A 27,252-nucleotide genomic window follows, 5' to 3' on the forward strand; every position below is an offset into this window, starting at 1 on the left:
CATGCTGTTTGCTCCTGCGAACGCAGGGGAAGACATAGAAGAGCTCAGCGGGGGGTTAAGCACTGCGGTGGCAGCAGCAGCAGGACGAATATCTGTCTGTTTTTTTTTCCTCCCTGGCCTTAAAATGTCTTGAGCGGCAGGCATGTGACGGGCTCGGAGGACACGATAAGGAAAAGAAGGGACTTTTGCAGATGCTCGTGCTCTGCTAATGCGTTATACATCTGTAGCCGTGTGGTCACACCCTCATGCACACCACGGACTGTGGCATGTTTGTCAGATGAGGATGTGTGTGCGCAGAGGAGGGGTTTTAAAATAGGATCTCGAATATGTGTGCACACTTGAGACCAGGCCTGTGGAGTAGAGAGAAGTCTCATGTGCTTACCTGTTTATGAAGTCTGAGATTGAATTTGTTGTTGTTCTTTTGAGGGGAGAGATCGCTCGCTTATCCCTTCAGCCTCCTAAAAGTCTCTCCGGTCAGTTTAAAGTTTTGCTGCAGGGCTCAAAACTCATTTTTTCCTCAAGAAGTAAGTCACATTTTGCAGCGCTGAATGATACCTCTCTGCACAAAGTTACTGCTCTGTAAAAATCCTGAAACACCAAATAAATACTTTGTCTCTGGCACTATAAGTTCTATAAGCACAATGAGGCCATGACCCTTCTTTTCTTGTCTGTTCGTAATCCTTGTGATTTACTGTTGCTGGTCCCTCAGGAAATGTGCGTCAGCCGAATACCTAAACCGACATGTAGAGACATGTAGATGTTGACCTCTAGTGGGCAAAGTGTGAATCCTACAAGCACGTCGCTCTCTGCGCTCTGCTTCAGGAGCTCTAGCAGAATGATTTTGGAGCTTATTCTCCAAACCATCATCATTTTTAGTATTTTTTTTTTTTAAGGTACTGCAATGAGAGAAGTACTTGTGGTGTCTCCGAGGAGGAAGGTGGATATGAGAAGTAAAAAAGCAGTGCACGAGAAATTGGACCTAAAGAGGAAGGCAGTGAATTTTCTGTACCACCATAAAAGTTATTTATTTTACCATTGAATAATGTCTGGCAAACGGTTCTCTCAAATAAATGTGCTGATGTGAGTGTAATGAGATGGGATGTGGTGGGGCAGTGAGCATGATTTATGGAGAAGTACGAATTCTGGAGAAAAGAGGAACAGCCCATTTGTTGTTTCATCTCTTTTGTCAGATTATAATAAGCATCCCAATCGCCAGGAGTGATGATCATCTGGTCGTGGTTTGTTTGCACGTTTGTTTGAAACAGTTAAGAGGTGTTTATATTTCCCGTTGATTTTTTTTCCTCTTCCTTTTTTCTTTCTCTTTATTGTGTTTTTAAGTTATCTGTTTCAAATATCTCGCGCCGCTGATGTCACAGTTACAGCAAATGTTACAATAACTAAAGCTCATTCAAATGTAAATCCACAATGAGATATGGAAAATGAAAATAAAGAAGTAAGAATATGACAGTTATTCACAGTAATAAAGAAGGATATAAAACTAACTTCAAGAGACGGTTGACCCAAATTACATGAAACATAGAAGTGGTATCAGGTGAATAAATGTTATATTCTTTGACTATGTTTTAAGATCTTTAAAATGTGCAGTTATCAAATGGACTATTTGTTCCAATCTTGCTTCAGCTTGAGTTGGTTGCTCACATATATAAATATAATGTCTGAGAAAGGGACTTTATTTAACCTGTTAACTCAGAATGACCAAGTAAAGTAGCTAAAACCTTTAAACAACTTCAGATTATTAGTCTATGTAACTACTTACTACCTGGAAATTCTGAGGTAAAAATTTTGAGGTAGTGGCTCAAAAGTCGTGTTTTTCAGATTTGTTTTTTTAGATTTATCAGAAGCCAAGTTTCGCCAGTTACAGGGAAATAAAATAGATGAAAATGTATCTTTGATTTGGAAAAAAAATCTCAGTAAGTCAATAAGAAGCCAGAATTATTAAAAGAAGGTCAAAATTATGATATAATAAGTTATAATTATGAGATAAATGAGGACTCTCTAGCCTGTAATTATGACTCACCGTGGGAATATTTTTTTCTCCTCCTAGAAAAGGGTTCAATTGCCAGATTAAGACACTAAAGGTTTTCGGTGAGGACCATAATTAAAAATCCATTCAACTCCATTAGGCTGTGTTAGGGGAAGTAGCCCATGAGAAATTTTAGAAATGAATAACCCCACAAATTTGCAAATGAAGTAAAGAGGGAAATTACGAGATATTGGGTTTTTGCTGAACGTGTTGGAAGAACTCACCCTGTGTGACAGGTGCAGTGTCTCTGTGTTCCTGCGGGGGGCAGCAGTGAGCTGAAGTGTCTCCTTCAAGAGTTAAATACCGAAGAAGAAGACGGACGCCTGTGTATTTCCGGGTTTATGCTGACGCGTCCCTCTTCTCCTCGTACACCGACGTGTCAGTCTTCTTGTGTCCAGAGCTGAGCAGCACACAGACCGCTCAATCCGCAGACATGGCTCCCAAAGGCAGCAACAAGCAGCAGTCAGAGGAAGACCTTCTCCTCCAGGACTTCAGCAGGAACCTTTCAGCGAAGTCCACCGCTCTGTTCTACGGAAACGCACTCATCGTTTCTGCCATCCCCATCTGTGAGTACCAGAGAGTCTGGAGGAGCTAGCTGCTGCTAGCTGAGCTAACCCTGATTCATTGAAGGAGTAAAGCTAATTAAAGAAATACTGACTGAATAATGGGTTTATCAAGAGAAGTCAAGTTAACCTTAAAACTACACACACTTTCATAGGCGGTAAAGTGTAACAGCACAATATAGTCAGAAAGAATGGCTGGGATATGCTAAAGCTAGTGTGCAGTCATTGCTAACTGCTGTAAAGTGAAGTTACTGTAGGTGTGAGTACAAGTTAAGAGCATGGTAATAAACAACATAGTTATGTAGTAATCTATATGATGCTGATTTATTGTTAAAAGCTTGATAAAAAGCTCAAGATGAACTCTCAGTCTTAATGAGATTTTAGTTATAGTCTAACTTCTGTTTAACAACACGTCTCCAACCAACATACTGCATGTTCACTGATCAGTGAATGGCTGTTATCTCTCCAGGGCTCTTCTGGAGGATTTGGCACATGGACCTTGTCCAGTCTGCAGTTCTGTACGCTGTGATGACTCTGGTCAGCACTTACCTGGTGGCCTTTGCCTACAAGAACGTCAAGTTTGTTCTCAAACACAAGTAAGAAAGATAAACACACTACTCTGCATGTGTCTACTCTGGAGGGTTTACAGATTTTCCTGTACATGTGCATTAGTACGATCAGGGGTGCACTTATATTACTGTCACAATGCTGATACACATATTTTGAAAATGTCATTGACACATGATGCATTTGTCTGGGAAACTTTGGAAAAAGTAATCTGGTAAGTAACACTATCTGCCTGGTAAACAAAGAACCACTGAAAATAAATTAGGGAGGCATTATTGCCTGCACAAAAAAGTAGTTAATATTTATTCTTATACATCAGTTTATATCGTCATCTCACACTGACCTTTCTCTCTTCACCCTCCAGAGTTGCCCAGAAACGTGAGGACGCCGTTTCCAAGGAGGTAACCAGGAAGCTGTCTGAGGCAGACAACCGCAAGATGTCCCGCAAGGAGAAAGACGAGAGGTGAGCCACGCATACTCTTGTGAATCCTCAGTAAAGTGTGTAAGATGCTCGTTGTCTGCTTTTGGTTTCACAGTTAGCTCTGACCGATGAAAAGTGACTTCAGAGCAGGATGCCAGACATTATGCATTAAACATAAATATGTTGCTGACGTCTATCTTTATATATGCAAATATATGTTATAGTCCAACTATAATCCATAGAACTATATTATAATTTGGGACATCAACATTTAAATGGCTAAGCATTGACATGCTCCACAACAGCCTCTAGTAATAATCACCTTGTACATTTATAATGTATGGCAGATGTAAGAGTCTTGTCTTTGACTTCCTCTGTTACAGAATAAGTCTCTTTATTGAGTGTCAAGGGTGCTCTGTGATGCCTCCATAATACTAACTGTGTTAGTGTTTTTACCTGACCATTAAAGTGACTGACAGTGTTGTTGTTTCTTCCTGTTTGTCCAGGATCCTGTGGAAGAAGAATGAGGTCGCTGACTACGAGGCCACCACCTTCTCCATCTTCTATAACAACACTCTCTTCCTGGTTCTCGTCATCGTCGCCTCCTTCTTCCTGCTCAAGAACTTCAACCCCACCGTGTATCCTTTACAACATACTGTACATGTCATGAACACTTACAACATTTGGTATTGATCAGGTTAGAGGAGATGTAATGGCAAAGAAACACACACCAAGGGTCGTGATGAGGTGTTGATTACAGCAAGAAGAGTCCAAGATAGGAAAAAAAAATACTTGTTTTTTCCTTAACCTGCTTGTTTCCAGTAACTACATTCTGTCCATCAGTGCCTCCTCAGGACTCATCGCTCTGCTGTCCACAGGCTCCAAGTAAAGGAGGAAGAAAAGAAGGGACAAGGGGGTGGGATTGGGTCAGGAGTGGGTCACAGATGGCTCTACACTATATTGTTTTTCACTTAGGTTGAGGATGGGGTTAAATGAGGGGGGGTTTGGATTATCACATTTCAACTTCATGAAATTCATGATCAAATGTCTGGAGGGTGTTTCTCTAGGTCTTCTGTTTTTGTAACAAATAAAGCAACCAGGTGTACTTTGTTTTCTGTGTTCATCGTGTGTGTGAGCCGTTCAGCTGCTTTAGGTGCTTCAACGATTAGTCGACTGAAAGAAAACTAATCAACTGTTTTAATAATCTTTCAGGCTTTTTTTCAAACAAAGAATAACAAATGCTTTAGAGCCCTTTTTAAGAATAAGATATAATGTGATTTTGGAGACACAACTGACCAAAGAAGAGTCAGACATGGATGTTTCCATTGGCAATGTATTTATTTATAATCACACTTTCATATTGACTATTTACAGAGAAACCACTGTCCAGGAGAGAAATTATACACTAACGGTTTGTTTGCATGTCACGTAAACAAAAAGAAGTGTTAATGATGATCTAATATACACACTGTAGAAAACAACACTGATCTGTGGAGCAGGTTACACTCATTTTGAACAGAATTGATGTAAATCGGCTTCAGTCTTGGGTCAAACATTATGAATCATCTTGTAGGGCTTTTCATGGTCTCTAGAGGGTTGAACAAGTAGCTGCAGATTTATTGTTTCAAGCTTCTCCTCGTCTTGGCCTTAAGACCAGTTCCCCCAGGGAGTCAAGTTGTTGAAGACTCTTAATGCCCAAATCAAGTATTCTCAAAGATTTTGGCGAGTTTCTTTCAATTATCAATACATTACATTTCATAGGAATATTGTATTGTATTGCTTGCTTTCCTCTTTAACAGGCTCTCAACTGTTCTCTGTAAAGAGCATGTGAAGGTAAAGATGTGATGCCCTTTTCTGGAGAGACTGATACTCTATAAAACAACCAGCTGGTGAAAGAAGACACTGAGGAAGGCAGAGACTAAACACAACATTACCACTGCAGGAAATATATTCAACATGCTGAGCCAATTTCCCCAAAGTTGCCTCTACATAATCTGTTTTGTGAGGGTCTAAGATACAAGAATCTGCATACATATTGTTCTGTTCTCACCTTGGGTGTAGGACGGCATCCAAACACCATTTAACAACTCGTAATGAAAATACATCCCTGAATTTTCTCCTGTAAGCAGGACGAGTCACAGGTCAAGGCACTCTGTCGGACGGAGAAGTCTCCACACACACCGGCACGCCGCGGTCCAACATGGTCACTGACTCACACTAATGAGCCACTTGTTGACTTGAGCACACAGAAAAATAAAATGATTTGAGAAGCAGACATACTGTGGCGTAATTATCAAATGACCATATTAGTATTTAGGCCACATGTTGCCCACTTTTTAATAAGCAGAGTCAAATGAGTGAAAGTAATTTGACTGAAACAGCAGAAAATGTCTCTTCAGGATGTGTGTTTTTAAAGTAAATGGATGATTTACTTTAGCTCACACCCACTTCAATGCAGAACGTCATGAAGAAGTATATTCATGATCCAAGGCCAGGCTTCTTAAAATAAACCCTCAGCCAACCAGTTATTATTGATGCTCCGTTCAAATATGCGTAACAGCATTTCTGGCAAAGGTCTACACAGACAGAAAAAATTTCCTTTCATTAAACTCTGAGGGCGTTTGTGCTACAAGTCAACAAATGCACACCAAAGACGGAGACGGTGACTCAGCTGGCACCTGGCCAATATTCTGCGGCTCTCTGTGATGGCTTATTTTCCGGATGATAAAAGAACCAGAAGAACAACGCATGAAGGTGACATCTGTGAACTGTGAGAGCTGAGCCGCCTGGTCAGAGATAATGAGCCGAGGTCAATAATCGAGTCTGAGTGGAAGTTCAGTACAACGCGCTGCAGGGAACTTTTAAGTGGTTATGAAACAGTCTTAATTTAATACTGATGCCTCTATTTAACCTACATAATGAGTCATTCTTAATGTCTGTCACCAGGTCGGATTCCCACCTATCTGGGTCATGAAATCCAAACAATTTTGTATGGTGTAGTGCGGAGGATGAATTGAGGAGCCTGAGGAAAGAAGCTGCTCTGTTGTCTGCTCGTACGGCACTAAAACAAAGTTTCTTTTGTTTCATCATTGTCACATTACAGTTATTAATCCTACGTATATAGCGATAAACAGATATATTCTGCATACAATAGTGTTGTTTCTTCCACTCACTTCCAAAACAAATGCACCCAGAAGCAGATCAAGATCTTTTCAACAGGGGGCGATGGAAACACTACCGCTGTCGTCCTCAGGGGACACCAGAGTTAACATAGAGACACTTCCTTGCAGCAGCTTTAAATAATGCTATTGTTAATACAGAGCTCTGACTTCACAATGCTCAAACAGTAAACAAAACTGAGCCTTACTCCTTTCAGATAGTTGATGAAATATCCTCCAGGCGACAGAAGTGAAGTCTGTGACAGTTTAAAAGTCAGGCCGGAGGAGGACGGGATGAAGAGCAACTGAAAACACTGCGAGTGATGCAGTGACACAGCAGAGGAGCAACAAAATAACTCTATTTACATCTTATTTATATATCAGCCATACAGTACAGTGAAGTCCTCATATGCACGAGAGGCTTCTTTGTGGTTTTCTTATGTTACAAGGTATGCTTTAACATTTTATATATACGTAATATCCTCATAATTCTCCAAACAAAGTCTCAAAATGTCAAAATAAATTTCATATTTATTCACTACTCTAAAATAAATACTGCCTATATGCCTCTTTGTGCCATTAACAAGCAATTTTTGCAGTTATTATAAAAACAACCGACCAGGAGGCCGGTCGTCCTCTCATTACATAGATTTATTATATTCATTATATGCTTAAGTCCTTTTTCTGCAGGGTTCATCGAGGCAATCAGCAATGCAGGTTCAGTTCACAGGCAGAAAAGGAGTCAAATGTCTCTTTTACGAGCAAAAAACTGAGAGAAAAGTAGTCCGAAGTGTTGTTTCTCTCTTCTATAATCTAGTGAAGCAGAGCAGCGGTTCCTCAAAAACACCACACGGGAGCGACATGCTTCACTCTCTCTCTCAACAGAGTCCGAGTCCCACTGACACTGATGATCCTCTGCTTCACAGGCGGTCACAGACAGTAGACCCAACTTCTTTCTGCTGTTTCATTATGTGCATTGTAGGAAAGAAAAGAGAGGCACACTATAGCAGGGGAGACATGCATCTGTTGGTTAATACACTCAGGATTTGCAGCCTATATTATCTACTGGACACTAGTCTGCACTATAGTAAATATGGGACTGAGTACATTTGGTAAATAGTTGAAAGATAAATCCAAGCTAACAGGGAACTGGCGTGTTGAGGCCTCATTCTTGAAAGCCATGTTTTTAAGAAGTATGACCAGGTCACCATGTCGCTGCTTAACCTCTCGTTTCGTGGGAAAATAATTGAGACATTTGATCCCTCGACTTCGACATGAGAGGTGAGAGTATTAAGCTCGTATGATAATTTCGTTGCTGCACTGCATAGCAATCTAATGAAAGCACGAAGACCGACTGACCGTTCATGCAGCTAAAGCATCTTCATGTCCCCTTTTCTAAAGGTACCTTTAATTTCACAAGTCTAAAGTAATTGCATTGATGTATTCAGCTGTGGTGCAGTCACCCTCGTGAATAAAACATGTGCTCGATCTGAATTTTGTGCTCAAATTAAATTGTGGGTGGAAGTCTGGACATTAGAGAGTTGATGGCCTGAGTCACTAGGTGAGCTGGGAGGATGGGAGTCGGTATAATAAACCGTCTCGCTTAACAATTACTAGCAAGGTGCCCTTGAGCAAGGCACTTATATTTTAAATTCTCATATCTTACCACCTAATAGAAGTTGAATTGAATGGATGAATTTTTTGAGGAGGCTCCTGGACAGATGGTGAATCTGAACTGTAACATGGGCTGTAACTAAACTCTGCATAGTTAAACTTGGATGGACCGGTGGTGGAAGGGGTTAACACCTTAGGTTTTGATGTACTCAGGGGGACTAAGTTTGCGTTTTCAGGCTGCAAAAAGCTGAGCTGGGTAAGCATCTCTTGGCTGAACTGGACTGGACCTGAGATGATGCGTCTCAAACAGACAGACAAGGTTACAGGATGCGGTGCTGCTGTTTAGCGAGGCTGGTCTGTTCCAGGCCGAAGTGGGCTGGAGCTGAGTGGGGCCCAAGGAGAGAACCACGGAGCGTAACATTGAACGGTGGCTCCGTGGTAGCGGTGTGGTTAAGTAGCTGGGTAAGCAGGCAGGCCGACCAGCCCGTTCTAAGAGCGGTAGTCCTTCTTACTGTACGGCCTGTTGCCCAGGATGTGGTCGATATCAGACACTATGTGAGATGTCATCTTGGGAAGGACCTGGACGAAAAGAGCAGAATTGATTATGTCTGGTGAGAAAAAAGTACCCCGGATGTAGGAAGAGAACCAGATATAGCTCTTTGATCCCACCTGTATGGCGCCGAGGTTCTCAGTGAGCTGCTCAGGGTTGGACGTTCCCAGAAGAACCGAGCTCACTCCCTCATTTCTTAGACACCATGCTGCAGAGAGACAGTGAGGTTGATGTTCACAGAGCGCCCACATGATGGCACACTGCCACTTGTTATTGTCCACAAATAAAACAGAGCCTTTTAGTCCTCTACTTGCTCTCCCTGGATCCATATAGCAATTCATCACAGGGAATTAAAAGACAGATCCAAGGTTTCTTTAAGTGGATTCAATTCATATCGTAAACCTTAACATTACTGCCAGCCGTTTCTCCGAAGCGCACCGCAGATGTTTTAAATCTGAATGCATTTACGTCTACCTTCCAGGCAGCTCAGTCATTGTATTGATGCACGAGCAGCGCAAATAGATGTAAATATCTGTGTGTTTGTGTGTCAGTGTGAAGCCAACGGTGAAAATCAAATAAGAACTGAACACAGACATTGTGTGAAGGATGATGTGCAGTCTTGCATTCAGAATGTTCCTGCTTATCACGAGAAGGTAAAGGCGGGCAGAGACATCTTACCCACAGCCAGCTGAGGCAGAGTGCAGCCCAGCTTCTCCGCTATGTGGTTGAGCTCTTTCAGCTTGGCTTGTTGCTTCCTTCCGTCCTCACTTACTATTTTCTCCTTCAGCCACTGATAGGACTGGAGGGAGACAGGAGGGGAGATAGAGTGAACGGGTGAGTGAGGGAAGAGGAAGAAACAAAGCAAAGTAGAGACGGACGAGATGGGGGGGGGGAGAAAAACTCGAGGAAGGGAAAAGTCAAGGAGAGTCAAGGAGTGAGAGGGAGTAAGTGCTGCTGAACTGTGAGCATGTTGCGTAAGGCTGAGAAGTAGATAATGGTGCTGCAGATGTGACTTCATTTAATCATATATGCCAATACAGCAGCTTGTATTGATCTGTTTCTACTGGTTGTTATGGGCTTGAGATGGAAAGCTGATTACGATTTTCACCCACATTTTCTTTTGTCGTTAGCTTTAGATGTGCTTGTAGGCATTTTTTTTTGACTGTTGGACAGAGCCAGGCTAGCTGTTTCCCCCTGCTTTCTGTCTTCATGCAAAGCTAAGATAATAGTCTCCTGGCTGTAACTAGTACATTATGTGAAAGGCATACTGATACTCGTATATCTCCTAACATTTCCAACTATTCCTTTGAGCATTAAAGTATGTGTATATATATAAAAGACAAACACTGTAAAAACTAAATTAAAACAAGACTGAAAATCATTCCCAGCGTAGCTCGACTTAATGTTTGAAGCATGAGAGACATCTGCTTCACTAATGTTGTACTGGACCACTGTCGAGGCGTGCAATCAAAGAGGTGTTGAAAGTCTTCCACAGGGATTCTGGCCCATGTGTTAGTCTGTTTGTCACAGTCGAGATATGTTGGCTCGGGGACGATATCTACTGGATATTTTCCATCTTATTTCACAGCTCATGCTTTGGCATTTGGGTCGTAGTTTTATCAACAATCACATCAGTCCAGGCTGGGCTGTGGTTTTAACCTCCACTGTCCTTCTTAGTCCACTGCACCTGCTGCTGGCTGTCAAAGGCTACTTGTGTTATGGTCAAATGCTTTCATTCTTGTGGATCTGATGGATCTTCTTTTGTAAGTGATGTCCAAAACTGCCAGTCCATAACTGTGTTTTGCTCTGCACAATAAGCCGCTTTTATTGTTGACTCCATGCGCTCTGGACGGTTAAAAAAAAACCTGCAGGGTTGCGGCTCCTGAAGCACTCGAAGGTCATGTGATAATATAAGTCCCGTGCGAATCGGCATCTCTGTGATGTGGGCTCGTTTCTTCATTTTTTTAACATCAGTTTTCGGTTGTCAGACAACTGAACAAGTAAGAAATGTGACTGCGGCTCGTAACATGCTGAACAGCAGTCAACAGCTGCGCCGTGAGATCACCTACAATGTAGTTTAAAATGAGTGATGACAACGAAGGTGAGAAGCAACACCAGGATGCCATCTGTTACTCGATCTGAATGAGCTGCATGTGTGTATTTCTGCTCATTACACACGCAGAAAGTCAGCACAATAACTCTAAACTATATTAAATACATATTGCGGCCATGAGCCAATGCATGACATAAAACACAGACGGTGGGGTCGTAATTTCTGAATCACCTGAGGTCCCCTGGTAATATTAGTTCAGTGTGAATAGGGCTTTTGGATGAGTTATGGGAACATTTCCCTCACAGCGTGTTTAGTTTGATGTATTCCTAGGAGCCCGAAGAGGTGAAGGGTGCAGGCATTTGATAAGAAAAAGATGGAAAATATAGAAAAAATGAACATAATTTTGTGCTCACTTCTGTCAATAACTAATCCCGCAAACTCTTCGCTCTGTGTAACAATTTGTAGCAATTAACATGTATTAATCACTTTTTTGATTGGCCTTACATGAGCAGATGGTAACATGACATGAAAAACGAGACCTTCCCTGTTTCTCTCGTTGCCTATACAAGCCTGTGGGCGATTAGTGCTCCTGGACTGTGGGTTCCTTTGCGAAGGATGCGCGTTGGATTTTCTGTGACACGCCAAAGGATGTGACTTTAATGGACGTTCTCGAGTGCCTTGTCTCAGTGCCTCTCTCCGCCCCGCTTACAGGGTCAACTGTAGCAGACGTTAGTTTAGAAATTGACTAACATAAAGTAATGACCGGCTTCCGGCACAACACAGCGAGTGAAAACATCTGTGGGTACAGTGAGAATTGTTTCAAGAATTGTGTAACTTGAACTGAGAAGAAAGAGGCAGGTCGCTGCTCTAGAAGGAAGAAAAAAGCTTAGACACTATACTATACACTAAACATAGCTGTCTGGTGTAGGTATTACTGATTATCTGTGATGTTTGGGTGAATGAACACTTTTAAAAATGTTGACCATATTGGAGTTACCAAAGATTCTTAATGAGACTAATCTAAGGTCTTATTTTCTAAATAAACCTTCCTGACTGACACAAATTCTTGTGCATTTAACACATCAAAATCTGTAAAGGATCATAGCTTTCACTTTGATCCATGCGGTTGTTCTATGTTAAGAACACACTACATCACCCTGGTGTGTTGAATACCACAAACCAAGTCCTGATGAGGTTTTCTCGCCTACCTTCATGGAGGCCCGGGAAGATTCAGGAATACCATTTTCATATTTCCCTGTGATGATGCCGCACGCCAGCGGTGACCACGTCATCGCCCCAACTCCTGTCACCATGGAGACAAGCAGGAGTTAAACAGGAGACGTTTTGGTGAGACGCGTCGAAGCGAGAGGTGTGAAAAAATGTGCGAGAACAGTGCCAGGAAAATGAAAATGTATGACAGGATGAGAAGAGATGAGCAACAGCTGCTGACAGAGATTATTTATCCGTTGGATTAATTCCTTATTTCATTTATGACAAACTGAATGCAAGAATGTTCCGACCGTTGAACGTGTGTGCGAACTAGCATCAAGACATTCCATTACCAGGCATCGATTCACTAATTTCGTCACAACAGACGCAATGAATACTTGCCTATCTTGTGGTAAAGTTCAGGAAGTTGAACTTCTACTTTCTCCCTCTGGAAGAGATGATACTCTGCCTGCTCACACACTGGAGGGATGAGATTAAACTGTCTTGCCACTGAATATGCCTCCTAAAGATAAAAACAACAGGAAGACAGAGATAAGGTAAATGGACGGTTGTTTTGATGTTGTTTTCTTTTTTCGGTGAGAATAAAGGAGGGAAAAAGCTTGAAGGAAAGAACAAAAGGTGATTTTTGCATTAGTGAAGGTTAGGAGAGAAACCCGGGTAAGAGATGGGAGGGTGGGTGTTAATCAGCTTGTGGGAGCGTGGCACCAATTCAAATGTGGGGCTCAAAGTAAGTCACCCAATCAATATTCCATATCACATCTCTCTGAGGTATCATATTCAAATTTCCTTATATACCTTCTTATCTGGATTCACGTGTATCCTTCATGCCAGAGGAAAATACACACTCACACACACACACACACGTCAGGCTTTTTGCTTCCATAAACACTTCCTGCTCTTTCATTTTACAGGTCTCCTGCCAGGGAACACATGTCAGGACTGGAGAGCTGTAGGAGGGGGAATCTATTCAGCGTAACGCAACGATAATGCTGGTGCCATCACTCAACTTACAAATGACCCTTTTGTGCTGCAGCCCATGACTTCTGCCTCCAGCCTGTGTGTGTGTGTGTGTGTGTGTGTGTGTGTGTGTGTGTGTGCGTGTGCGTGTGTGTATACTGCTGCCTCGTCACGTACACCGAGCAGCCGTATTTACCCCTCCGCCCCCTCCTCTTCATTATTGATGCTATCTAAATTACACAGCTTTCATGTGGGCTTGTGTTCTACAAAGATATCTGCTCCCTTTCACCGTGATCACAGAGAGAGAATGTCAACACATCGCGCCGCGGTTAGAAGGGGGGGAGGGAGGGCATTAAAAACACCAGAGAGAGAGAGAGAATGAGTGTGAGGTCCTTGAATGTCACTTTAGCGATGTGTTCATTTCATAACTCTCCGCTCTGGCTTCACACACCCTGAATATATTCATTACTGTAGCGAGAGTTGAGCTGGGAGGTGCATCGATTCTGACAGGAAGTGGAAACAAAGCTGGAGATCGCCGCTGTGCCTCAGTGGGAACGCTTCCCGGGGCCCCCATCTTATCCCTCAAAACTTAAGACAGCACGGTTTTCCATTTCATCACATTTCCTTTTTTGTATTTCCTGTTCGTGTTGAACGTGATATCTTAACTTTTAGTATGACTTTGAGTACTTTTTACAACCCAGCTGACAATGCATGAATGTATCACAATGAGGGAAAGTAACTAAGTATATTTACCTTGTTACTTTGAGGTTTATTTGAGTATTCTAGTCGTGAGATGTTAACCCAGACTGAACGTCTCTTTTGCAGTTCATCGACCAACGTAGGAGCTTGTTGCCAGTCTTGATGGAAGCTAAACTTCTTTTATTCTGCTCCATAGGTTAATCTTTTATCACCGTTTACTTCAGGTTTACTTCTCAGTTAGTTACATGCATAAAGAGTCCTTTCAAACTAAACTTCTGTTTTTACAGGAAGTGAAAAAAAACAGAACATACAGAAGTGCATAACAAACATAAACTTTGCATTAGTGTCACATCGTGTATTTCCATTTTATGCAACTCAACTACATCTCAGAGAAAATATCTAATTTAAAACAACTTCATAAAAATATAATAAACAAATTAATTAATTAATAACTGTGAATTGTTTAAGATGAAGCTGAAATTAGCTCCAACTATACCAGCTGCAACATTAAATTGGTGTATAATCCAATATTATAGGCATACATGATTTTGACATGAAAAGTAAAATATATTAGTACTTCTTCTATGTCCAAGATAGAACTCGATCAGGGTTTTTTGATTCTGTTCGTGGGCCTATCGTGGTTACTGTCATGCATATTCACCCCCAAAGGCCCATTCTGAGCAAGAGAAAAGCCAAACTAAGTTTCCCTTAACTCAATAACTCACAAAGCATTTTCAAGGTAGTCTGGGGCTGGTCTGTGGAGGGCAGAGATCCGATCATTGTTTATTCTCCAGATAGTGTACCGAATCAGGACAGAGCTCCCAGTTTAATACCAGGTGTACATAAGTTATAAATGATCACCTTGAATGTTTTAATTATTCACTTCAAAATGAGAATCGGACACAGAACAGACACTCATAGCTCCTCGCTGCTTACCATGATCTCCATGGCCGTCCACCGAGATGTCCCCCAGTACATCGCCATGCCCTGGTTGATCACATAGGTCATGGCCCGAACAATCTCTGTAGAGACACAGCAGAGATTATCAGTCAGCTGGATGGACGGGGAACATTGCTACTAACAAACTATAACATATGTCCTGAAATGCTCCTCTCACCGGTATTTTTTCCACACTCAGTTCTGCCCTCTAAACAAACACAACACATCCGCTGGTCCCCACTGGGGGCTTTAGGCGGTGTTCATGAGACCTTAATATAAGAAAGATTATTTCTCTGCGTGTTTCACTCTTGTCTTGGAACCGTTTTGACTGTCATTCAGTAAAATTTAACATACAAATGAAATCCATACTTCATTCAGTGGAGGTGAAGCATTCAAGACTAGCTTTAATGAACTTAAGGCTTAATGAGCGAGAATGGACATCGCAGAGACGACTTTGTGTGGTCCTGAATTACAATGAATTAGTATTTGAAAAATGTCACCAAGGCATATCAGTCTAACTCTAAATGTCTTTACATTAATCAAAGGCGTAATTTGTAGAATATGGCCAGAATTCAACGTTAGCTCCAAAAACATAGGGGCAGCATATCACCATAGTAAGAAGCCGTTAATCTTTACTGGCTGTCCTTGGCTGTAAGTAGCTTCCATAAGCTAATGAGCTCATGAATCACTTAGATACAAAGTGGTGCAATGTGTAATTATGAGTCAGGGCAGGCTGGGGCTAGCTGGATAGCATGTTAACTTTAGTGGACATCTCTGCAACAAAACATGCTGATTCTTCACCCTCTGTTGATAATGTGGGTTCATGCTTTGAATGTAATAAACTAAAACTCTGTTCATATCTTACAAGTAGCTCCTGGGTTTGGTATTATATAAAAACAGTGAAGTGTCTTAAAGAGCCGGGCTATGAAGAGACAGTCCTTAAAACAGAACTGTCAGACAGAGGGTGCAGAAAGGTGTTGCAGCAGTGTAAAGTATGAGAAGAAACATTTGTTTTTGAATATTTAATCATGTAAACATCATAGTAGAAAACCAAAATACAAGTATGAACTGGATATATGGTTTCTGATCTTCTGATGATAATCCACAAACAGAAAACCGAGGTGACTTCCCGGGAGGCTGGCAACGTATCCCGAATCAACAATAGCCAAGCCACATGAAAAAGACAGTGCCAAAGGACTGTCTCTTCATGGATGAAACCCAGAAAATGAGCAGTCACACAGAAAGGACACATGAAACAGAAACAAAGACAAGACAGGTTTTTGTGAATGTTTTTTTGCCAAAGCACTCAGGAGTCAAGAAGCAAGAGGCATTAAGACAATTAAAAAGCAAAATTGGCGGCCTTGACAGTCCACAAACTTTATTTTGTTTTAGTTTTGTGAAGCCTTGATCAAGTTAAAAAGCCTCCAAACACCTCCTTGAGTGTCTCTTACCTGCTGACGGCTCATCACCCATCCTAACAACTCCGGGGACAAACTAACAAGCTCACATACTAAATCCCCTCTGATCACATTCAAGCTGCTGCATTTTTAATGATGCAATTAGCTCCAACACTGCTGACTGTGCGAGCCAACAGCAGTCAAGGCCAACAAAAACTCAGATTAAGACTGTCATTAAGGTTATTCATCATCGCCCCGTGCTCACTCCAATTATACTGCAATCCTTCTCTGTGGCAGGACCCTTGTATTTCAATCTGCATAACGGGTTCTTGGAACCACAACAGAATGTGAGGGGTAAGAAGCTAAGAGGGAGGAAACACTCACTGAAAATAAGAAAAGTGTTGCAGCAGAATCGAAGGAAAGAGAATAGATCTGCAGGAGAATGTTTAATCAAGACGACCAAGTGTTGAGTTCGGATGGTAGGTTTTTTTTTGTTTTCCTTTTAAATTTGGTAAGACTCTGTTAACAATATCAAACACAAGATGCTGAACTAATTACCATCCTGTCGAGTGAAATAACACAGTATCTATGTCATGTGTCTCCCGGCCTCCTCTCCATCCCTCGGCCTGCCCTCCTGCCATCCTGCTCGCTCCGTCTCCGGCAGCACGCTGTGACTGTGCACACTGCACTCACATTTAAATGCTACTTGGCTCACATTTCCGGCCAATATAACAAGAGGGAGAAGAGGAGGGAGTGAAAAACAAGTCAGAGGAAGGAAGAGCAACAGATCTAACAGCTGAAGGAATTGAAAAGGAAATGAACAGTGGGCGCAGATGGTAGTAGACAGTACGCTGAGTTTCCAGGATGGAGGGAATCTATAACGAGGCAACAGCTAGAAAAAGTGTGAAATCAAGGTCTTTGTGTGTGTGTGTGTGTGACATAGGATATCCTACACCGGTACACTAACAGAGCCTCCACCGTTTCACAAGACGTAAATAAAACCTTGCGAATTCAAATCATTTCCGTCCCCGTTGTTGCAGTAGCCTTACAGGTTTGCATTAATTCAGGATAATTAAAAAGTCTTGTTGGGTTTAGTTCGAAACATTTGAAAAGTCCCACTTAAGACAGTAGGAATTCTGAGCAAAGCAGTTAATTATTAACAGGTAATGTCCTTACTGATTAGTTGAGAACACTAATTAATAAGGTGACAAGAGAAAACCCACAGTTAATTGGCTTTATCTGTAAAATGCAATACTACACAATTCGTTAATGATGACTAATGAGGAACCAATACACTACTCATTTGCATTTCAACAACAGGCTTCTTGATGATGAATAATGTAGGGTTGCCTGCCTCCCTTGAAGTAAAACTGGACTTAGAGCTCTAGTATAGCAGCTCTCACATCCCCGGTTCTGTGTAAGGATTATGAGAAATTCAAACGTTGTGATCGCATTTATTATTTTGTTATTTTCTGACTCTGTAATTTTCACTTGCAAGTACACAGTTGCCCTCTAGCCGAATACCGAATAAACAACCTCTCTCTGCAGTCCCCAAACAAAAACCACATAAATCTTAAAGGGGTAGAAAAAAAGAAGTTGTATCCGGTTCCATCTGCCTTGACCAGTTGGGAAGTCAGAGAATGAATTAAAAGTTAAACTCGCTCAAGCTGAGCAAACACATTCTGAAACGTCCCAACTCAAGTCCCTGCTCACTCAAACACTTGATTAAAAACTGTGAACTCATCCTGCTGCAAAACAGCAAAGGCCATATCCCCGAAACATGAATCAACATTGTCATCCAACATCATAAACTCACTGTGGCCTCAGGACAAGTGACAGAGAAGCAACTCATATAAGTTGATTGGTTATTCAAGTACAAAGTTGATTGGCTGACTCACCCTCCATGGGAGTATTGCTGTCAGGGCGATTGGCAAAAACAACATCTACATACTCCAGCTGCATCCTTTGTAGAGAGCCCTTTAGACCTGAGAGATGTAGAGAGGTGAAGGTTCAGATAGTGGGGGGTGATTGTGTAAACACAGTTCAAAGTTATAATGTACAGTAAGTGAAAAAGTTAATCTTGTCTTACCTTCAATTATGTGTTTCCTTGACAGTCCTCTCTCGGTCTCTGCTCTGATGGGACACACACAAACCAATGATGAGCTACACTGTCAAGGCATTATTTATTCTATATATTTTTATGTCACAAAATCATGTTGGGTCTTCAAAAAGGAAAATGAGAAGAATGTGCACTAAACTTCGAGATCATCTGGACTTTCTGGCACTTTTAACTATATGACTTTAAAATAACTTTTTCTTTAAAACATTTATTTGCCATCTTAAGCAGAGTCAAAGTTTTTTTAAAACACCTTCTGACCTGAGAATGTGCATATCAGGCTGTTTTATTAAAATGGGTCAGTGCGCTTTCAACCGTTCAGCATCGTTATGCATCCAAACTCTGGAGGAGAGAGGTGGAGGACTAAATCTTCCTCCCAGGAGGAAGGGATGCTCAGGAACAGAGAGAATACCTTCATCCTTATCTGCAGACACAGTTGGACAGTCTCTGCCGACGAGTGTGACAGCCTGTCCGTAACAGTCCGTGTGTGTGTGTGCGTGTGTAATATTAAACCAATTTCTTTATCCCACCTCTCACTCTCTCGCTCTCCAGTTTCAGCAGAGGAGGTGGATGTTACTGTATGTGACATGATGTTGTGCAGGCAGCCACAGAGGAAACAGGCCACCCAAACTGCCTGTTTGACCTCAATGAGACCTCCTAAATAAAAGTAGCTTAACTAACTAACTTAAACATGATCAGAGGGGCTGATGAGACCGAATTATGCACACGAACGTGGACGTGACTGATACAATGATTTCACCACAGGTGGAGGACACTTCTGTATTTTATACACAGTGATGAAACATCACAGCATTATCTCTTAACTGACCTAAACAAGTCATTGACCTACTTCTGTAGTCTTATTGTCTTCATGCGATTTGACAGACCTGTATGATCTGTAATGACCTGACTGAGGACACTGTAACTGTAATGTGGACACTGATATTTACTTTCTTACACAACAGAAATGGTCTATTATCCACAAGTCTAGCAGATGTATTTACCAAATCTTGATATAAAATAGATGACAAAAACTAAATGAGGAACTATATATTGTGATCATACTTGAGAGACACAGACTGGAAATATTGTCCTAAAGTAAATGTGGCAGATTATCTAATCAGAATATGTTGATTTGTCATTGCATCCCAAATAAAAATGTATGTGTCTGTTCACTTTTTTACCTGATGAGGACCATCTGAGGTTGAAATGACTTTTATTTTTGGGTGACTACTTTTAATTTTACTTGAGAAACAGTTTGTGAAAAGTAACAGTACTTTTACTTTGGTACAGTACACTGCTGTACTATTCACAAAAAAAGTTTATAGAGTTTCTTACTTACTTTCCTCCCCAGTAGAGTTTAGTAGTAATGACCAAGCTGGATCGCCTGAGAAAGTGCAGAGACAGAAACAGAAGTCAGAAGACAGATGCAGCAGAGTGAGCGATGCATAATGCATTGCACTTGCTCATTGTATTCTCTCATACAGACGTACAGGTCCGTCGCAACTTTTCTTTCCACCACATTTGATCCGATCACAGATGTTTTTATCCCTAAATCTGCTCTCTCTGAAGTTAAAGCCATAATCAGCTCTTCTCTCGTCCCTGAGGTGCATTCATTTCCAGTCTAAAGCAGTTTAATGTCCTCTTATCCTCAAACTGTTGGACTAATCGGTGACACATACAACAGGTGTGAATATGCCACCCACATGCTGCTTACGAGATTTGGGTGACACATTGTTATTACATGCCTGTTGATCTGTTAAATCATAAAACGATTCCCCTCCAGATACACCATATGAGGTTGCCCACAATCTGTTTACTTTGTATTAAAGGATAAGCTCAACGCCTTATTTTCCATCAAGCGACGGTAACAGAGCTGCTTATTGAAGGTGGAAGGCTCCAACAGTGACAACCATCTGCAGACTCGAGTCACATGGGACAAATCAATACATGCTGTGTGTGTGTGTGTGTGACAACTGATGAACGGCAATTTGCATTTAAAGCATATCAAAACACAAGCAGCACTGGAAACTGTGTGACATTACTCATATGTTTATTTCCTGTTAAAGTCTAACATGTAGTAAGAAGTGGATCATCATCCCTCAGTGCTTCCCGTCCTCTCGTCAGCTCTGCAAACTCATGATGTCACTCAAAAGACTGAAATGCCAGGATCACTGTGTCTTTACTGCACCAGCATCAAACCGCCTACTGGTGTAAAGTAGTCAGATCAGCGCATGTCACTAAAGGCGGGGACACACGTTGCGACTGTTGAGCTGATCATGAATACCAGTCGAGCGTGAAGACCCATCCGACCAAAAATGGACTGGGTCGGTTCCAGTCTGGGTCGGCTGGTGTTGACAGTCAGCGGATAAAATCATGTGTGTTCTAATCAGGAGTAGCGATGAGCAATTATGGATTTTTGCTTTTGGCTGATGGCAGTACCACTATATGCACATATTTTCTCCACCACCTGCTTACATAAACAAAAGTCTTAATATTCAGTGGGTTTGTGTTGCATGCCCATAATTAAAGCCTGTTATATCAGCAGAAATGTCCATGTTGATGCTGATTTTTCATTTTTAAGCCTTTATCAGCAAGTACCAATGATGTGCCCATATTATCATGCTCTCCGTATCTAATCTCTTTAGATCCACTCGCCACCAGTCCTTTTTTCGAGCCTTAACAACACAAATATCACTGCAAATAAACATTACAAGCCAGAATGCTTTAAGAATGTGCTACATTAGTACTAATCTTACTGACATAGGGAGGCTGATGTTGCTGTAAGGCTCCATCAGCTTCTTCCTTTGATGTTACTGTAACTTTCTCCTCCCTGATTCCTATGGAGTTTATCAATAATACAAAAATGAGCATGTTCAAATAACGCCATCAAGGGAATATTTGAAATGTGTGGAAACTGAAAATGGCTGAAGGCAAACAGGGCAACTGTTCCATGCTTTGATGCAATATGTCTGTTTGCCTGTGTGTGCGAGTGTGTGCGCGCGAGTGTATGCAGAAATATGCAAATTACAGCAATCTCAGCATCACTTAAACATCTAACATGTCTGTCTCTTACGCACACTTGCAACACTAACACATGCGTTTGCCCACACCATTGGGAAAAACATCTCCCATATCTCCTCTCCCATTTCGTCTTTCCTTCATACAGGACTCACACACACACACACACGTCCTGCCTCTTGCGACATGCACACATGTGGCCCTTCTCCGGCTTTCTCTCTCACGCGAAAGAGATGAAGCCATCAGACGTGTTCATGTCGCCTTTACCTCCAGCATTTCTTCTTGACGATGTTTCCAAGAATAATTTCGGCCCTGCAAGGCAATATAAATGAGGTGGAGTTATTAGATAGCTGACTTCATAAACACCGCATTTCATTGTCACCAGATTAAACAGGCCCCCTGTGCATTATAAACAAGGCAAACCTGTTTGTTCATGAATGGATGGCTAAATGGAGCATTTAAAAAGTCTTAAAATACTCTTAATGATCGTATAGTGAAAGAATCGTAGCGGCAATAAATTTGAAATTTTTGGGTTGTTGTTTTTTTCTAAAAGTGCAGCCATGGGAAATCACTCACTTAGTGGTCCATATGGATCGTTTTAACAGTAGAAAGGTCAAACTCCAATGAGACAAGGCAATTCTTTAAGTGTATAGACCATATTCACACGCCGGCAGTTTTCCTCTGATGTCACACTCAGGTTTTGCAGCACAAACTGCTGCGCAAATGTAGGGAATATGACAGATTGTTCTCATGACTTGCTGAACGATGAGATAATAAAGAAAATTATCTCACTTGTCCTGTTGAAGCTGGCACAGGCTAGAAAGGCATTAACATCAGACTCAGACAACTGTTTAATTGTCTAATTTGGCTTATTAGTTTACAGCGAGGGCTGCAAGCCTTTTCAGAGCTGTAATGCCATTTATTCTGACATAAATATCCAAACATTCCTATAATCCTAAATGTAAACCAAGAATATTCATGTTTTACCCATTTCTTCATCTTTTAAAAATATTCAAAGGCGCAGGCTCAGGTTACTCCAAGCAACGAGCCACAATAACAAGAATTCCAGCCTCACATTAACAGCAGATATTCCCTTTAAGCGGAAGTACATTTTACCCATCCAGTCTCAGATATAAGTTTGAAAAGGTTTTAGAAGAACTGTTGTGAAAAAGTAGTAGTCTAGTGTGGAGACTTTTTTCTAAGGTTAGAATGATCAGTCTAGGCCTGCCGATTGTTTACAACTTCACAATAGGAATGGGGCTGGACGTCTGCACCTGATTACACTGAAACATGAATAGCTGTTATGAGCTCAGCTGAACAGAGAGGTTTGTGTGACACCCACCTGCCACCGGCGTAGACCTCAGCTGTGTCGAACAGGTTGACTCCACTCTCATAGGCGATGGTCATTAGCTGCTCTGCAATCTGGCAAGAGGTCAGGAAACACACACACACACACACACACACACACACACACACACACACACACAGTACAGTGAGGCCAGTGTGCAAAATATGTATTATCTTTTGTAAATCTTTTATAGAGACTTGTCTAGCCTATCAATATAGCTTACAGCCATGAAAGTACCAGTAGTATTTTATTAAAATAACAGCGCCAATGCATTTCGACCTGAGGCCTTCTTCAGTGCAACTATGTCACTTAAATACGAGACAATCAAGACAGTGGCTGTGTCTGAAATCACTCACTACTCCCTATATAATGCACTACATAGTGACTACGCCATTTTGTAGTGCTGTCCCAATGTCTAGTGGGGAATATTATACCCTTTATAGTGCGCTCAAAGTATCCCACAATGCATCACGGAAAGTAGTGTACAGCCAGTGGTCGCTTACCAAGCAATATTTACCATCATGCAATGCGCTGCGGACGAACGCATGAAGGTTTCATTTCAACTGCGCGTCAGTGATGACGTCATTAACGGCGCCGGAGTAGTGTTCGAAAGTGCGTTTTTATTTCTGCCGAAGACCTCACTATATAGTCCACTATGTTGGACTCGCTATGTAGTGACTGGGGGTAGGGAATGAGTGGGTGATTTGGGACACAGCCAATTAATTAAATCAACACAGCAAACAAAACAGACAACGCCAAAATAAGGTGCAAACTCTCCAAGAATGCTTTGAAAGTAACTCTGGAACTACAAGATTGGAATTACTATATTTTTGGTTAGTTTCTCTCTCTGGAAAGCACATTAACAAAACTTTCCACTGAACACAAATGATTTATTTATTTAATAAATAACTTTGACTGTGTTATTCAGTCTATAGCACTATTTCAGTCTGCTAACTCATGTGGAATGGATTATCATGTGAAGGCCCAATATGTACCACGGTGATATCTGACTTCTGCGCTCTGACCTCGTCAGTCCCCAAAAGGATACGTGAGTCAGCACAACAGGGATTGAGGAGCAACTGTAAAAACTTCTCCTCAAGACGGTCTGTCAGAGCTGCTTGTCGGACAGTCATGGATTAGGTGCATTGTATAACGTTAACCTGCAATATAACATTTACGCCTACTTCTCACTCTGAGTTTTCACTGCTAGTCCTCACAACTATTTCTGTCACTTTTCATTTGAACGTCTGAGTGCAACACAAGGGATGAGTTATAGGAGAGACTGTCTAAAAATGTAAGCCCTTATGGACAACATATATAACAACAGTGCGCCTCTGCCCTCAATGGCCCTCATCTTTTCAATCCGCCTTCCAAAAAAACCTATACACAATTTTGATTTCCATCGTGGTCAGACTGAACGTCCTACAAGCTCCTTTTGACCCAGAATCACCCCACCCTTAGACCCCTAAAGTGTATGCTGGGCTGGCTTATGAAATGCTACCTGAACAGCACTGCAGCAGCCGTGGCAGAAGGTGGGCCGAGCATCGAGGCTTAAAAACAGCGCCCTACAGTATAGGATGAGTTGGATACCATATGTATGCTGCAGTACTAGACTCTATGTCGTGTGCGAGTATGCTGCAGTGCACTCGAGTTGCCAGGCTGAACTCACCTGCTCTTACAGAGTCTGTGTGGCTGTAAGTCTGTTGATGAACAGAGTTTACTGGGATCACAGTGTGACTATCTGTGAAATATCTTTTATGATGTACAGTAGTGTCAACTCATTCCTGTGTAGGTATTAAGTGCTTATTCTTTTCTTGCACACGTGTGTCTGTGTGTGTGTGTGTGTGCGCGGCATATGTGCAGATATTTGTTTGTATTTTCTCAGACATGGTGACCATAAATCATCAGACCGAGATCTAATTTCCTCGTGGTGAGTTTTATTTCATGGGGACTTTAAGTGAATTTGCCATCAACTCCCTGTGGAGTTACGTGTGTGTGCATGAGTTGGTTTGTGAGCGTGTGGGGACAGAAGTGTGCACATGGTGCTTGTGTGTTTGTGTTTACATGTGTGCATGCAATCTGTTAGCCTGCCCTTGTGTATACGCCCGCAGTGTGAGCACTCTGTGTGTGTGTGTGTGTGTGTGTTTCACTGGTGGCAGACAGCGGAGGTGTTGTTTCTCAAAGAATATGATAATCTCTCCTCTGAGAATCTGTCTCAACCTTCCTCAGCCTTCTCAGTGCAACCTGCACAACCTGGACATCAGTCAAAGCCGATGTATGATAATGATCCAACAATAATAAACTCTATTTAATTATTGTTTCTAAAGATGGACAAAGTGAAAGGACAACTCATAAAGGAAAAAAAGCAAGATGATAAAACCATGTACAGCAAGGATTTATATTAATGTGAGGAAAGAGAGGGCAGAAAGAAGTGATGTAATGAATGAAATAAAATACAGAAAGAGTAAGTGATAATAAAAAGATTTTTAAAAGACCAAGTACAAGAATAAAGGGATGACAAGTCAGTAAAAACTGGTGATAAAAATTGATTTAAAATGTGACTGCAGCAAGACATAGTTCCCATCTGAGCTTGAAGCCTGTTGCATAGCTCAGAGCCAAATCGTACTATTTGCAAGAAAAGTCGATGAGTCTCATTCGAAGAGCAAGCTGGAAATAATAAATAGGACATCTTAAAATCAATTTTAAACTTAATTGTGAACCAGTGAACACATGTTTGTATTAAACTACTATGATATAAAATGACTTCAAACAACCTATCTTCACATTTAGCAGCAAAGGAGAAGCGTGCATTCTGTTTAATTGCAGTGAAAGGGAGGAGAGTGCACATCCTGTCTCTTTTCAACTGTTTCTACTGGTTTCTTTTAACTCTAAGCCTTCACCATCAATTACAGGACTTCTGAGTGACCGGCAAGGTGGTTTCATGGGTCTGATCGCAAAAGAAAAAAATCTAACTTGTGCCTGTTTTCCCAAAGTTACCAAATAATATAACTGCTTTGACAAGAGTGGCAGGAAACGCAACTCATAAACTGGACACACAGAGCCAAAGTCTGTTTATTGCTAAAGATGTGTAGTGAAATCCAATTTTCTTCTCAATTGGAAGATGTGACAGAGATACCTTAACTCAGGGTGCCTGCCAGTATCTTATATCAGTGCTGTTTTTTGTACATTTAAAATCTGTTAAAACACCGTGAAACTGCTTGGCATCATTTTCAAGAGTCCAGCAATGGATGTTGTGCTTAAAACTGAGTCGTAACTATATGTTACAAGGATCTGTACCATATTGGATCAGTGTGTCACTGAGCACAACACATGATATGTTGGTCTGTTGCCTTTGCCTCAGAAAAGAAAAGTAATGGGAGTATAATGTTTTTCAGCTCAGCATAACCACTACTATCTGCAGCAGTTTTCAGAACTTATTCATGTTTAAGACCTGCATCATTATCAGATGCAAATCCACTGCTTTCAAAAATGATTGAATAGACAGTGAGGGAGTGAAGTAAAGGACAGAGAGAACAGTGGCCACATTTCAAAATGGCTCATTCAGTCTCCGAGCTCTGGATGGACTGTCATTAAACCAAACAGAGCAGAATGAAAAGACAGGGCTGGATAATGGAGGTTAAAGAAAGTAGGGGTCAGTTGAGGAGAGACAGATTTGGGAAAAGAGGGACGACAGAAAATGAACAGCATGTTCTTTCTCTAACTGGTCTCTGTTGAGTGCGGAGGGGAAACAATCTCTGCTGGGGGCACTGGAGGGTGATTTTTAATAAAGTGAGGGAAGAGTGGGGTGAGAGATTTTCTGCAGCGGTAAGAGAATAGATGGAGGATAAAGACAAAGTTGGACGTGGATTGAAAAAGTAAGAAAGTGCTCGGTTCAGTGAAAAATAGTGGGAATTAGAGAACAAGTAGGTAATAGACTTTTTGCAGGAATATGCTGAAGACAGCTTTACGTGTAGACTACAGATGAAGAGATGCAGAGGAGCAAACGGTCAGAACCGAGACAAGGGTGACTGAATCAGTTTTTAAAGGGCGATTGTTTGGCCTTTGGTGATTGCTCACTCACAATGAGTCTCATAAGATACTAAAAGGCCAGTCACTGTCTTCGAGTGATCACAGTGACATTCACAAGGTCAGAAAGTTTGTTACGATGACAAAGCAGACCATTTCTGACTTCTGGCAATTTCAGATGAGCTGATTGTGACTAATTGCCTTAAAATGATGTGCTAATCTTTTTTTTAAAGGGAATACAAACTGCAGAGACAATCCGTCTGTAACACACAATCGTCTACACATGCGCATCTCGCCTCACCTTTAGAGAAACACTGAGTCACTGAAAAGTTGCAGGAATACATGGGTGGCTGAGCTTCAGGCACCTTTCTTTGTGTTTGTGTTTTTCTTTTTTTTCTTTTTTTCTGGGGCACAAAGGGTGCCGGAGATTTTGATTTCCATACATAGAACAGACAGACAGAAACATTTTCTCTCACAACCCTAGATTCAAGGCCGTGGTAGCCTCCCACATACTACCCACACAGCCTTGAGATGATTTCATGACTGCGC

General features: G+C 41.5%; 2 protein-coding genes across 5 annotated transcripts in view; one reads left to right on the forward strand and one right to left on the reverse strand.

The window, feature by feature from the left end:
* Nucleotides 1-2,349: 2,349 nt before the first annotated feature.
* On the forward strand, nucleotides 2,350-4,705 carry ssr3 (signal sequence receptor, gamma). Its single transcript, XM_030394809.1, has 5 exons — nucleotides 2,350-2,610; nucleotides 3,077-3,203; nucleotides 3,539-3,637; nucleotides 4,102-4,233; nucleotides 4,418-4,705. The coding sequence occupies exons 1-5, from the start codon at nucleotides 2,478-2,480 to the stop codon at nucleotides 4,482-4,484; spliced, it is 558 nt and encodes a 185-aa protein (XP_030250669.1). The 5' UTR covers nucleotides 2,350-2,477; the 3' UTR covers nucleotides 4,485-4,705.
* A 209-nt stretch (nucleotides 4,706-4,914) lies between these two features.
* The window catches only part of kcnab1a (potassium voltage-gated channel subfamily A regulatory beta subunit 1a), a 132,928-nt gene continuing 110,590 nt past the window's right edge, over nucleotides 4,915-27,252 (reverse strand). For all 4 annotated transcript variants that reach the window (XM_030394769.1, XM_030394786.1, XM_030394794.1 and 1 more), the window contains 11 exons: nucleotides 22,672-22,751; nucleotides 21,597-21,641; nucleotides 19,651-19,695; nucleotides 18,282-18,325; nucleotides 18,091-18,177; nucleotides 14,793-14,878; nucleotides 12,582-12,702; nucleotides 12,179-12,273; nucleotides 9,596-9,716; nucleotides 9,037-9,125; nucleotides 4,915-8,946 (listed from right to left, as the gene is read on the reverse strand). In XM_030394769.1, coding sequence (XP_030250629.1) covers nucleotides 8,857-8,946; nucleotides 9,037-9,125; nucleotides 9,596-9,716; nucleotides 12,179-12,273; nucleotides 12,582-12,702; nucleotides 14,793-14,878; nucleotides 18,091-18,177; nucleotides 18,282-18,325; nucleotides 19,651-19,695; nucleotides 21,597-21,641; nucleotides 22,672-22,751 — 903 coding nt within the window. In that variant the 3' untranslated portion in view covers nucleotides 4,915-8,856. The remainder of the gene's footprint in view (nucleotides 8,947-9,036; nucleotides 9,126-9,595; nucleotides 9,717-12,178; nucleotides 12,274-12,581; nucleotides 12,703-14,792; nucleotides 14,879-18,090; nucleotides 18,178-18,281; nucleotides 18,326-19,650; nucleotides 19,696-21,596; nucleotides 21,642-22,671; nucleotides 22,752-27,252) is intronic.

Source organism: Sparus aurata, chromosome 2, assembly GCF_900880675.1.
Source record: "Sparus aurata chromosome 2, fSpaAur1.1, whole genome shotgun sequence".
In the NCBI taxonomy this organism is placed as follows: Eukaryota; Metazoa; Chordata; class Actinopteri; order Spariformes; family Sparidae; genus Sparus; species Sparus aurata.

What these genes read in the sequence shown, in the direction of transcription:
- ssr3 (XM_030394809.1), top strand. Translation starts at nt 2,478, where the DNA reads ATGGCTCCCAAAGGCAGCAACAAGCAGCAGTCAGAGGAAGACCTTCTC. An exon ending in CGTTTCTGCCATCCCCATCT is followed by an intron (nt 2,611 to 3,076) that starts GTGAGTACCAGA and finishes TTATCTCTCCAG; the next exon opens with GGCTCTTCTGGAGGATTTGG. An exon ending in AAGAACTTCAACCCCACCGT is followed by an intron (nt 4,234 to 4,417) that starts GTATCCTTTACA and finishes GCTTGTTTCCAG; the next exon opens with TAACTACATTCTGTCCATCA.